At 43.2% G+C, this 12835-nt stretch overlaps 1 protein-coding gene across 1 annotated transcript in view; it reads right to left on the bottom strand.

Annotated features, from left to right (window-relative positions):
- Nucleotides 1-12835, bottom strand: part of COL4A1 (collagen type IV alpha 1 chain) — a 200916-nt gene that overhangs the window by 56813 nt on the left and 131268 nt on the right. Inside the window, exons 30-34 of the mRNA XM_061607562.1 lie at nt 6401-6551; nt 5804-5917; nt 4940-5107; nt 3289-3378; nt 1831-1983 (exon numbers count right to left, since the gene is read on the bottom strand). Of these exons, the coding sequence (XP_061463546.1) occupies nt 1831-1983; nt 3289-3378; nt 4940-5107; nt 5804-5917; nt 6401-6551 (676 nt within the window). The remainder of the gene's footprint in view (nt 1-1830; nt 1984-3288; nt 3379-4939; nt 5108-5803; nt 5918-6400; nt 6552-12835) is intronic.

The raw sequence follows: 12835 nt of genomic DNA, 5'->3' as shown, positions 1-12835 counted from the left end.
TCACTTCTGATTATTCACAGAACTATTATTTCAAACTCAGGAGTTAGTGACAGGCAGTCATATTTTGTGAGCCCTTTGCTTCTCCAGTTACTCCCTCCAGCTTTGCAAAGGTAAGAGGGAGATATAGATATTGCTGGTGATGAAAGGTGGGGGGACTGGCAGGTGAGGAAACTAGCATATTGTTGGATGCTTGTAACCCCCCTTGAGGTTCTTTAAAATAAAAGGTATTCTGTGGGAATGCTTGGCTTTTGAGGCAAGCCAAGCACTGAGGGTGGGGGGTTAAATGCATCACTGCTAAGCACATGTGTGCCAGAATGACTACTGCTGTGGCTTAGATGTTCAAAACAGAACAGGAACTATGTACAAACGACAGCTGCTATTGAAAGGCAGAAACCGGTTTCAGGCCCGGTTTTGGCACTGAAACAGCCTTGGTCGCCCTGTATGATGACCTTTGTCGGGAGAGGGACAGGGGGAGTGTGACTCTGTTAATTCTCCTTGATCTCTCAGCTGCTTTTGATACCATCGACCATGGTATCCTTCTGGGAAGACTCACGGAGTTGGGAGTTGGGGGTACTGCTTGGCAGTGGCTCCGCTCCTACTTGGTGGGTCGCCACCAGAAGGTAGTGCTTGGGGAACATTGCTCGATGCCCTGGACTCTCCATTGTGGAGTCCCGCAGGGATCGGTACTGTCCCCCATGCTTTTCAACATCTACATGAAGCTGCTGGGTGCGGTCATCAGGAGTTTTGGGGTGCGTTGCCATCAGTACGCTGATGACACACAGCTCTATTTCTCCTTTTCATCCTCTTCAGGTGAGGCTGTTAACGTGCTAAACCGCTGTCTGGCCACGATAATGGACTGGATGGGAGCTAACAGACTGAAGCTCAATCCAGACAAGACCGAGACGCTGTTGGTGAGTGCCTTCTCTGCCCAGATGGAGGATGTTCATCCTGTTCTTAATGGGGTTACACTCCCCTTGAAGGAACAGGTGCGTAGCTTGGGGGTTCTTTTTGATCCTTCCTTGTCACTTGAGGCCCAGGTGGCCTCGGTGGCACGGAATGCTTTCTACCATCTTCGCCTGGTAGCCCAGCTACGTCCCTATCTGGACAGTGACGACCTCGCCTCAGTTGTTCATGCTCTGGTAACTTCTAGACTGGACTACTGCAATGCGCTCTACGTTGGGCTGCCCTTGAAGACTGTTCGGAAACTACAACTAGTCCAGAATGCAGCGGCCAGATTGCTGATGCGGACCAGAAGGTCCGCTCATATAACACCTATTCTGGCCCGTCTGCACTGGCTTCCTGTTTGTTTCCGGGCTAGATTCAAAGTGCTGGTTTTGACCTATAAAGCCCTACACGGCATGGGACCGCAATACCTGGTGGACCGCCTCTCCCAATATGAACCTACCCGGACACTGCGCTCAACATCTAAGGCCCTCCTCCGAGTGCCATCCCATTGAGAAGCTCGGAGGGTGGTGACTAGAACCAGGGCCTTTTCTGTGGTGGCCCCCGAACTGTGGAACAGCCTCCCCGATGAGGTGCGCCTGGCGCTGACGCTACTATCTTTTCGGCGCCAGGTGAAAACCTTTTTATACTCCCAGGCATTTTAAAGTGTGTTTTAATAGCATTTTCATCATTATTTGTATTTTGGATGTTGTTTGGTTCTTTTATTGTTTGTTTGTTTTGTTTTCTTGATTTATTGTATTTATTGTATTTATACATTGCTTGTTTTTTTATCTTTTTGTACACCGCCCAGAGAGCCTTCGGGCTTAGGGCGGTATATAAATTAAATAAATAAATAAATAAATAAATAAACTATTAAATTTGACAGACCTTTGATTCCTTGATCTCCTTTTTCGCCTTTCATGCTTCCCATGTCCAGTTTATCTATCGTTCCTGGCTCTCCTGGTAGACCAGTTTCGCCCTTTTCACCTTTCAGACCAGGATTACCTCTGAGTCCTGCCACTCCAGGAAAACCTCTGTCACCTGCAAAAAGCATGAACTACTGAACACAAGAAGTTCATGAATGAAGGGCATTTTCCCTTCCAAGGGATAGAAATGACATTCCCAGGCCCTCCAAAGAGGCTTGTATACAATAAGGCAAATCAAAAACATTTTTAAAAAATATTTTTTACCCTACTAATTTTAAACAGGGCTGACTCCCAAGTTTTGCACAGCAACAGAAAAAGGCAAAAAAATTAAAAAGCACCAAATTCAAGCAGAGGCTGCAAAGCAAAATTTGGGAGCACATTCATATGACATGAGAGCCAGTGTGGTGAAGTAGTTAAAGTGTTGGACTATGACCTGGGAGACCAGGGTTTGAATCCCCACAGCCATGAAGCTCACTGGGTGACCTTGGGCCAGTCACTGCCTCTCAGCCTCAGAGGAAGGCAATAGTAAAACCACCTCTGAATACCACTTACCACGAACACCCTATTCATAGGGTTGCCATAAGTCGAAATCGACTTGAAGGCAGTCCATTTCCATTTCATTTCATATGGCATCAGGTGATTGACTGCAGGATGGATCTCCCCATCTGTCAATGTGACCTGCAGAGGATTGCCCACTTCTGGATCTGGCCCTCTGGTCGGATCTAATTTTCCACTCCCGGGCTAGGAGGTACATATAAACTATACCAATTTGTTGTATATCCCACTTGTAATAAACTGATAAACAAACTTACAAAAAGATTGCAGAGTGATTGAATTAAACTGGGATGGGGGTGGGGAACCTTTTTGAGCTGGCATGCCAGATCCTGAGCCCCATCCCTGGAGGGCCACTTTGACAGGTAGGTGTCAATCATCTGACATCACCATGATGTCAGGTAATCCATTTTTCCTTTGTAGTTCAAGCTGCTTTGCAGAGTAAGATCCAAGCAAATCTTGAAGTCATTGCAGGTCAGCAATGGTGCTGAGGTGCTGACTCCAGGCTCTACATTCAGCAGGAGTCAGGTGTGCTATGGTGGTTCTGACAGAGAACTCTGTAGTACAGCCAATCCCAGCAGGCTTGCTATCGCCACCAAAGCAAGCTTTCTTTGCCAAGGAACAATTTAAAGTGCACTTTAAGGGTCCCAACTGTTCATTGGCAGCTGTATCTCTACCTGCCCCACACCTAATGTCACATATGCCATCAGGTAAGACGAAAGTAGGCATGGTTTTGCGGGAATGGCCTTGCTGCCCATACTGGGATCAGTGCTGAACCTAATTAGGCCCATGGTCTAGAGGTTCCTCATGCCTGAATTAAACAAGGGCCTCATTTCACTTGGCCAATTAATCTATACATTATTCTTACCTTTTTCACCTGGAACTCCAGACGATCCTGCAGGACCAGGAGGACCCTGGGTTCCAGGGGTTCCCATAATGCCCATTCCTCCTTTGATTCCTAAATCCAAATTGGAATATTTGTTTACATTTCTGTGACTTTCTACAATACATTTCCATTTGACTCTAATAGTGCTGCCCAGCAAGTTTTAACTTTTCCAAACCCATGCATCTAAGTGACTTACTTAAAACAATACACTTAACTACTTTAACTATGCACTCTTGTGTCCTATTCCCAGTAGGTATTGCATTAACCCATAGAGTGTACAGTCTATTAGTCCTATGGACATAATTAAGGCCATTACGGGTTGCTTTTTTGTCAGTTGTTTCTTTCTTATAAGTGTATTGGAAGTTACAGTAAAGATAGGCTATACCATTTTATTTTTGTATTTATTTATGTATAAGATTTCTTACCCACCCTTCACTGTAAGGTCCCAGGACAGGTTACAGCAATATAATTGAACAATTAAAAAAAAGTAGTAAAACAGCTTATGTAAAATTATAAAAACCAGCTTGAATACATGGAAGTAAAAGCAGCCCACGATAGATTAAACATAACAGAAGAGGCGAGTCCCATAAAAACACCTTAACTTTCAAAAGGCCGGGTACAGACTTGTGACTTCAGCATGCAATGGAAGCTGTATAATGAAGATAATCGACACACTTCTGTGCAGAGGGAGTTTGACAATTTAGGGGCTGCCACAGAGAACTACCAAGAGAGACCCCTCTGTGGATTTTAACACCCGAGAGGATCTGTAGGGATGGCGGCAATCTTTTTTGAGGACATTATTTTTTTACAGAAGCTTACTATCAAGTTTTATTGTCTGCTGCATTTTTATTGGGTTAAATTGTATTTTGGGTGGTTTTATTCTTCTTGACTATTTAAGTAAAACTCATACGCTATCTTCTTGTTTTAAATGTCCTGAGCACGGGAATGCCAGGATATAAACAATTCAATCAACAGAATGAAGCAGTATCTATTGAAAACATAACGTTGTTTCAACTTTGTGTAACTTTATTTGTATGGGCTGCTGCTGAGTGAGCTTATAGTTCCATTGACATGTGCAGTTTTTACTGAACTTGCAACTGTGCAATGCCCCTTGCCCCTTCTTATATCCCTTTTAGGATCAGGATGCCTGCTTTAGATGAGAAGTGCAGGAAGCCAGCAGAAGGTACAAAGAATAGGCACAAGTGCTCTCATCTTACTTTGCACTCATCATATTTATGAATTACATCGGCAGAGCCAGTGAAGTGGCCAGTATTGGATGGGCTGCCATGAATCTACATCCGCCTGGTCAACACAGCTTAGAACTCAAAAGCTGTTTCACTTTGACAACATCCACATTGCTCTTGAGCGTTAGTGTTTTTTGTTTACTGACAGTGTTAACATTTATCAGGCATATATTTCCGTCCTTCTTCAAACATAGCCAAGGCACTTTGCATTCCTGAATTGTTTTATATGAAAGGAGGGAAATGAAACAATACGGAATTCTATCCCCTCGCCATTTCTTTCTTTCTCACAATATTCCCTGTGTATTGGAGCAACAACAAACAACATGTTTTACTTCGTAAAAGAGGGAATAATATGACAAATGATTATTCACTAGAAGGAAAATGTGTACCTGGGGCACCTGGGCGCCCTTCTTGTCCTTGTAGGCCAGGTAGGCCTGGCAACCCTTGTAATCCTGGCAGCCCTGGTGATCCTTGGATACCCTTATCTCCTTTTGGCCCTGGCATATCCCGCCCAGTGGCACCTGGGTAGCCTCTTTCTCCTTTAATTCCTGGAGGTCCTGGAGTAGTTAAGAGAAAATGACACAAAGTAGCTCTTGAAAATAAAATCTCTAATACATAATAGATGCCAAATTTACTACTACGGCTCAAAGAAATGTGAATGTGAATGGGCAAAATCCTTGCCTTTGGAATAATTGTTTTGCCCTACCCATTCGTGTTCTCCTGTTACCATTCATGTCAGATTGCAGATTAATGATAAAGATTCTTATAATGCAACAATTTTTTAAAAAAATGTGCAGAAACTTTCAATGTTAAGCAATAATGATGAAACAAAATTTGAATTAGCCTAAAGAAAATCTTCTGTCAAGTTTAAATGTCCAGTTGTACAAGAATAAGACCAACGCTGCAATGCAACATACAATTGCCTAGGAGTAAGTCCCACTGAAGTAAGGGCTACTTGTAAGAAGACACGTATAGTATTACATTCCAATGGTACAATTCTATGCATCTCTACTCAGACATAAGATGCACGCTGCTCAATGGGACTTACCTTCATAAAATGAGTACATAAATGTTCTAAAAACAGCCACCCTTACTGCTTTATCCAGATTCCTGAAAAAACTTAACTTAGAGTTCCTTAAAAATGTAGTCGTACAGTGCAAATCCAAGTGAATTCAGCCGATTTCAATGTATGTTAGATTGCACACAGACAAACATAAACAGAAATGGAAACACGTACAAAATGAAGAAGTTACCTATTGGTCCTGGAGAGCCAGATTGTCCTGGAGAGCCAGAGGGGCCAGGAGGGCCTATTCCTGGTAAACCGGGGGAGCCCTGCAGACCCCGTAATCCAGCAGGACCAGGGTCACCTAAGTGGACAATTGAACAGCAGTAGTTAGTGAACTGGTCTGTTACTAATGATCTGCCAGGCCCTCTTCGTAAACAGAATTCTTCTTTCATTTATGAATTGCTTCCCATGAAGCATCCCAAAGTGGTTTACAACCCTACATATACCCTCAACTTCACTAAGGGTGTAATTTCATAAACACGTGGAAGGAAGCACTGTGTAACTTAGTAGGATCCACATCTGACTAAATGCAGATAGCATCGGGTCAACATGGTGCTTCTGTTTCATTTAGAAAATCAAAGGGGAAAAGAAGAGATACTGGGACTTTCCTGAAGTAAGGAAAAGAGAAATAATAAGGAGAGATTAAGAATAATGTGAAAATTAAGTGAGGTGTAAAGCTACCCAGATTATCTTTTGCTATGAATATCACCTAATGTGAACTATTGATGCAGGAAAAAGAATCCTGTACCACAAAAATGTTAGCCAATAATGGCAAAAAGCTTACCTTGGGATCCTGTTTGGCCAGACACACCAGGAAATCCTTTTTCTCCTGGTACACCAGGGAACCCTTGATCACCTTTTGGTCCAGGAAGGCCATCTCGTCCTTGTGGACCAGGAAAACCTTTAGGTCCTGGGAGACCTAATCCAGGTTCACCCTTAACATACATGAATAATCAGACATTATTAAATGAAAGCAAAAAATCGACAAACAAATAAGAACAACAGTGTAATATCATTGAGATACTATTGAGGGAGGGCCAAGGGGAGTACAATCCTGTTATTTTTAATCTCTCAGCAACCTTTGATAACATTAACCACGGTATCTTCCTGGATCAACTCTCCTACTGTGATTCTGTTCCTACCTGAACAGTTGAGTCCAGAGAGTAGCACCGGGGGGAGGGTACTCTTTGGTCCCCTGGCAAGTGTGCCATGAGTTCCGTGGGACACCATTTCGTCTCCAATGCTGTTTAACATCTATTTGAAGCAATTGGAAGTGGTCATTAGGAATTTTGGAGCATGGTGTCATCCGTGCCCTGATGACCTGCGACTCTGTTTCTCCATAATACCTGAATCGGGAGCAGCTGTGCAAGCCCTGGCCCAGAGCCTGAATGAACTGGCATATGAAGGTCAATAAACCTGACTTTGAATCCTGGGAAGATGGAGGCACTGTGGGTAGGTAATTCCTGTATCCAGAATGTAGGCCAGTTGCCCATTCTGGATGGAGTTGCACTCCTTCTAAAAGTGCACGCACATAGCTTGGGGGTACTCCTGGATACATCTTTGTCATAAGAGGCCGAAGTAATCTCTGTGGCTAGGAGTGCCTTTTACCAGCTTTGTCTGGTACACCAGCTATGGCTGTATCTGACTTGAGATAACTTGGCCACTGTTGTTGATGCATTGGTAACATCGAGGCTGCATTATTGCAATGTGCAAGGGGCTGCCTTTGGGCCTGGTCCAGAAGCTTCAGCTAGAGCAGAATGCAGCAGCTAGACTGCTGATAGGGACAGATGGCCGACAGCATGCAACACCTTTACGAAAACATCTGTGGTCCTATGCTGTGGAACACTCTCCCAGCAGAGGTTCAGTAGGCATCATTGCTGCTGACATGGAGTCTTTTGAAAATCGTTTTATGCTGAAAGGCCTATACAGCAATTGAAAACGTGATTGAATAGCCACTATTTCCATTATTATTTGGTATTGTTTTTATGTTTTACTTACTGCATATATTGTTGTACACTGCCTTGATATTTTAAGAATTGGCAACATATAAATATTCTCATAAACAGATGAAAATCACTTAGGGGATCTTAAAAGCTGCATTTAATTGGAATGTTGATAAAATGTTAATATTTCTAACAAGCTAAAAAGTTAAAAACTGGCTGTCATTTTCTGCCATCCTCATATCATTGATGTTATGGAATAATTATGAACATTGTAATATCACAGAACAAAGGTGTCAGTAACAGAATGTTGGCAAATAATTTTGTGAAAGAAATGAAGAATCAGTTTGGATAGAATAAAAATTTCATGTGGAAGCTAGGACTGGAGAAGATGCATGATGTCAGCAGAAAGAGTAAACAGAGATAGGAAGAAGGCAGGCTAGGGAAAAAAGTAGAAAGAGCACAACCTAAGAACAAGGAGCGAAGTCACAGAGTGGCTGGCGGCAGAAGGATAAAGCAGGAGGCCTGATCTGTATAGGAAAGGACAATAGGAAAGGACAAAGGGATGAGGGACGAGATGCGGAACAGAAGAAAAGGACAGCTGAAGAAAGGGTGCTAGGGATAATCCTCACCAAGGTCCCCAGCACATAAGGAAGGGCAGGGAGATGGAAGAAATTGAATTTTCTTATATTGATTTTCACTAATAAGCCAAATCATTGGCTGCAGATGTTTCATTTAATTAAATAGCATACATATTTTCCTGCTTATGTGGCACAGTAAACTTTTATTTTAATGTTTTAAAGCTATTCTCTCTCTCTTTTGGGGTAGTAAATACTAAATACTATTAAATAATGCTAGCCTATTCATATGAGACCTACTGACATTAAGAAACATGATGAACTTAGGTTCATTGATTTCTACTCTGAGTAGGACTTAGTTGAACTATTCAGCATATTCAAGTTAGTTGAATACCACCCTTTGTCTTTGTAAAGTCCCGTTTGCTCGTATCACTCAGTTCTACCTATAATGCTTGATATTGTCCAAGTGGGATGTTCCTCAATATGAGGAAACCTGGAATACACAGTATACAAACCTATATGAAATTAGAATTAGAAGCATTGCTACAATCCTCAGTGGCCACACAATACATGGAAATGTTCTTGCTATAAATTTCTGCTTTCAGAGTCTCCTGGAGGGCATTTCATCCTGATGCATGAGGTTGACACCTCCTCCTGGAGCGTTCAGCCAGGGTCAAATACTTCAGAAGGAGGGGCACCTGGCTCCCAGACTGTACTGGAAGATCAAGTAACCCCACTACCTGATCTGACAAACAATAAACTCTTCATCTGCTGGTGTACGGAAAGAAAGTTAATGTATAAACTTTACAGCATTAACATTCAAACGACAGAGAAGAGAAGCTGCAGAAGAAGCAAAGGACAAGACAGGGAGGAAGCAATCCCCAACCTGCCTTCCCCACATGTGTGGCACTCTCAGAAGCCGAAATAGGATTATATCATACTGTTATGGTTTGGTTTTAGGATGGAAGAAGTGGGTAAAAATGCCCTCCAGGAGACTCTGGGAAAGAAATTTATGGTAAGAAATTTTCCGTTTTTCTCCAAAGGTTCCTGGAGGGCATTCCTGATGTATGGGACTTAACAGAGTTGTGAGCTTGCCTTAGGATGGGCTTCCTGAGGACCAAAACCCAATTAACCCAATACCTTCTGCAGAAGGTTGTATCTATGGAAGAAGAGGCACCTATTTTTTTTCATGCTTTTTGAAAGTGTGGATCAAAACCCATGTGTGGCTGCCTTGCATATATCTGGGATAGTTAAGTTCCCTTCAAGGCAGCGGGTCTCTCTCCTGGAGCAAAGGGCTATAATCTCCCCCCAGGAGGGCCTGAAAGAGTGGGATTACCCTTCAGCCACCTAGAAATAGTGGATGTGTTATCTTCCATGCTCCCAGGTTGAACAAAAACAAAACAATGCTGCTTCGGTTTTCTGATGAAGTGATATATGATCTACACAAAAATGGAGCATCCAGTGCACATCAAATGTGTGCCAACTCCTCTCCTTAGGATGAACAGGCTTGAAACAAAATGATGGTAACATAATCTCCCAAGATCTATAGAACAATGAATTAAGGATGAGTCTGGTCACAGAACTACCTACGGGTCTGCCAACAGTGGCCCTAACTCTGAATTCCTGCAGGCCACCAAGTACTATTTGAAGAATGAGCAACTTCAAAGAACTTTTGAATGAAGCTCACCAGGTTCAATGCTGCACAATCCATAGTCTGTGTAAAGTGCTGTGTGTATTTTGTAATGACAACACTAAAACAAAACCGTCCACCTAGCCTACCTCACAGGATTGCAGTAAATAGATTGGTGATGTAATTAATAATGATCATTTTTAAAACTTGTAGAGACAAACAATACTGTTTAGTAGTCAGTGGGAGAAGTCCACAATGATAGAAAATGAATGCCAGCACTGGAAAGAAAGATGCTTGCGCAGTTTCTCCCATTGTAGCTGCTGCCCTTGCCTTGCCTGTACTAGTTGCCAAAAAGAGGTCATCCAAGAACATGGATAAGACCTATATTCCATGATGCCTTTCCGCTTAGAAAACATAATTGCTTACAGTTGGACCAATGGAAAGAAAGCAAATAGTGAGATGGGCCCACTTTTTATTTCTCTAGTGAAGCCCTTATGTGTTAACAGCTGGTAACAGGCAGACATTCAACAAGCATAGATGTTCTTGGTGTGTAACACAACAGCAGGGGCACTTTTCTTCTTGGACCCTAGGCTGTTATGCAAATGTGAATCCAACTATGGGAGAAGGACTGAAATGTCATAGAATAAATTGTGTTTGGGATTTAAACTGAAAATACCTACAAAGGCCTTCCTTGGCTGCAGGCACCAAGCTGGTAACCAGCAGAGCAGAGCAGTGGCTCGAGTTGGAAGGGCCCATCCCCCTGCATTCTGGTTGGCTTAGATGGAAGGATCGCTGGAGGGTGGCTGGCAGGGCTGGCTTCACTGCTTGCCTAATGGGCCATCCTTTTTGCTTGTTTGTTGCCTGCCACCCATGTGGAGCTGGCAGCCTGCACGTGCTTCACTACATGAAAGGGGTCTGAGTATGTGCACGAAGGAATTGGACTGATGTGAAGGAATGGACTGTTTAAAAAAATGTTGTATACAGTTTGGTTTGGGAATTATGGGGTTAATTTGCTTCCTGGGACCAATCTGGTGAACATTTGGAGGGAGTTAAAAATAATGAGGTAACGTGTGGATTGTGGGCAATCTGGTTTGCTCTTGTTAAGGCAAGAGCAAACCTTTTTGTTGTTTAATTCGGTCGTGGATTGGGATATATAAAAAGGTAGCTTGGGGATATAGACAGGGAGCTGTCTGTGGAGGAGACAAGACAGGGGAAAAATTTCAGAAGGAAGTGAAGATCTCAAGCTGGTGTTGGAGGATGGTGAGAAGGAGAGAGCTGCTAATTGATGTACAATCCCAAGAACTCTAAATGAAAGAAAAATTGCCTAACAGAATTCTAGCAAGTAGGTAACAGTTTAGATAGGACTCCCTGGATGCACTTATTCTGTTTTAATTTCATTACCATTTTGCTCCTTTGGGGATTGTTTTGTGTGCATGTAACCATTCAGGTGTTAAAACCTTTTCCCAAAGAATCATTCTTTTTTAAGTAAACCTTTACATTTACTTTTACATTTGGTTCACAAAACCTTGTTGTCTGTGGCTTCACCCACCCTGCACTTGAGAGCCAAACACCACACTACCTAATGATGACTTTGGGGAGACTCAGGGTTGCTTAGGCTGTTTGGTGGAGGCAGCCAAAGAAAATTACAGACTTCCACCTGGTGGCAGTGGAAAGGTCACAGGAAGGGAAAAGCAAATGAAAGGGAGACACTTCCTGGTCTCCCTTCCTGACACAGATCAGGGAGTAGCTGGGGACCATGACAGTGTGGAATTAAGAGAGATGCACTTGAGTAGAAAGGAAGAGATGTATAGATAGCCATGTGTGTGTGTGTGTGTGTAGGTATATATGAATGTGTGGCCTGTGAGAGAGAGAAAGGGGAGGAGGTATTTATGAATGTGTGGTTTGTGTGAGAGAGGGAGAGAGGGACAGAGGTAGAGGGAGTGATGTATGTGCAGCTGTGGTGTGTATACATGCAGTGATCATGTGTTGCTGTGTGTGGGAGAGAGAGAGAGTGTGTGTGGTGTGGCCTCATTGTATATTTTTCCTGGTTCTGAGGAGTGTTCCCTCTTGTTATTAGACAGCAACAACATGTGTGTGTGTGACTGAATCAATATTGTGTGATCTCCACAATCAGGACCAGCAGGACATAGCTGACTCCCCACAGTAAGCATAAGGTTGTCTAGGGCAGAGAGAGAGGAGGCAGCAACAATGACTGTACTCTGGTTCCCATTTTGGTGTTATGCCACGCCCCCCACAGTAGTCATTTTGTGACTGGCGCCCACAGCACTTTCACAAAATTTGAAATGTGCCCATTGGGCCACCTACTATGTGGTGGTGGAAGTGGTAAATCAAGCTTATTTCTCTGCCAACAATGTATCTGCAAGTATCACCCGGCAGAGCTTTTCCAAGTGGTGAATAGGCTTTTGTCATTCAGCCAAGGGAGTGTTGCTTTGACCCTCCTGGCAGCCTGTTCTAACACATCAATGAGGAAGTTTACAGGCAAGATCACTCAGATTTGGACAGAGTTGCATGCTGCAGTTTGAATACCTCCATTGGATGTGCTCTGAGTACTATCTGCTCCATCTATACTGGATTAGTTTCTATCGTTGTAGCCTGAGGATTTGGGCAAGCTGTTTGAAGACGTGTGGTCATCCATCTGCCCCCTTGATCCCTGTCCATCTTCACTTCTTAGATCTAGCTGAAGGGGACTGACTGGGTGATTAATGCTTCACTGGAAAAAGATACTATTTGCCTTAGAGGAGGCAGTGGTATGTCCTCTCTTTAAGATGATCTCCCTGGGCTCAGAAGTGTTAAGCAAATATCTCCTAGTGACAAATATCCCTTTTTATGCAAGGTGCTTGAGAGGGTGGTGGTGGCTCAGCTTTAGACATATTGGGAGGAAACACTGTCTGAATCTATTTCAGTCTGGCTTTAGGCCCAGTCATGGTACTGAAACCACTGTGGTCATCATGGTTGATGGCATCTGTTGGGAGACAGATGGGGTGAGTGTACTGTGCTCATTTTCCTTAACCTCTTACCAGCTTTCAATACCATTAACAGCAGCAGTCTTC

Source organism: Rhineura floridana, chromosome 2, assembly GCF_030035675.1.
Source record: "Rhineura floridana isolate rRhiFlo1 chromosome 2, rRhiFlo1.hap2, whole genome shotgun sequence".
Classification (NCBI taxonomy): domain Eukaryota; kingdom Metazoa; phylum Chordata; class Lepidosauria; order Squamata; family Rhineuridae; genus Rhineura; species Rhineura floridana.
Note: the sequence above shows the minus strand (reverse complement) of the source record. Positions and strands in the feature narration are given on the sequence as shown.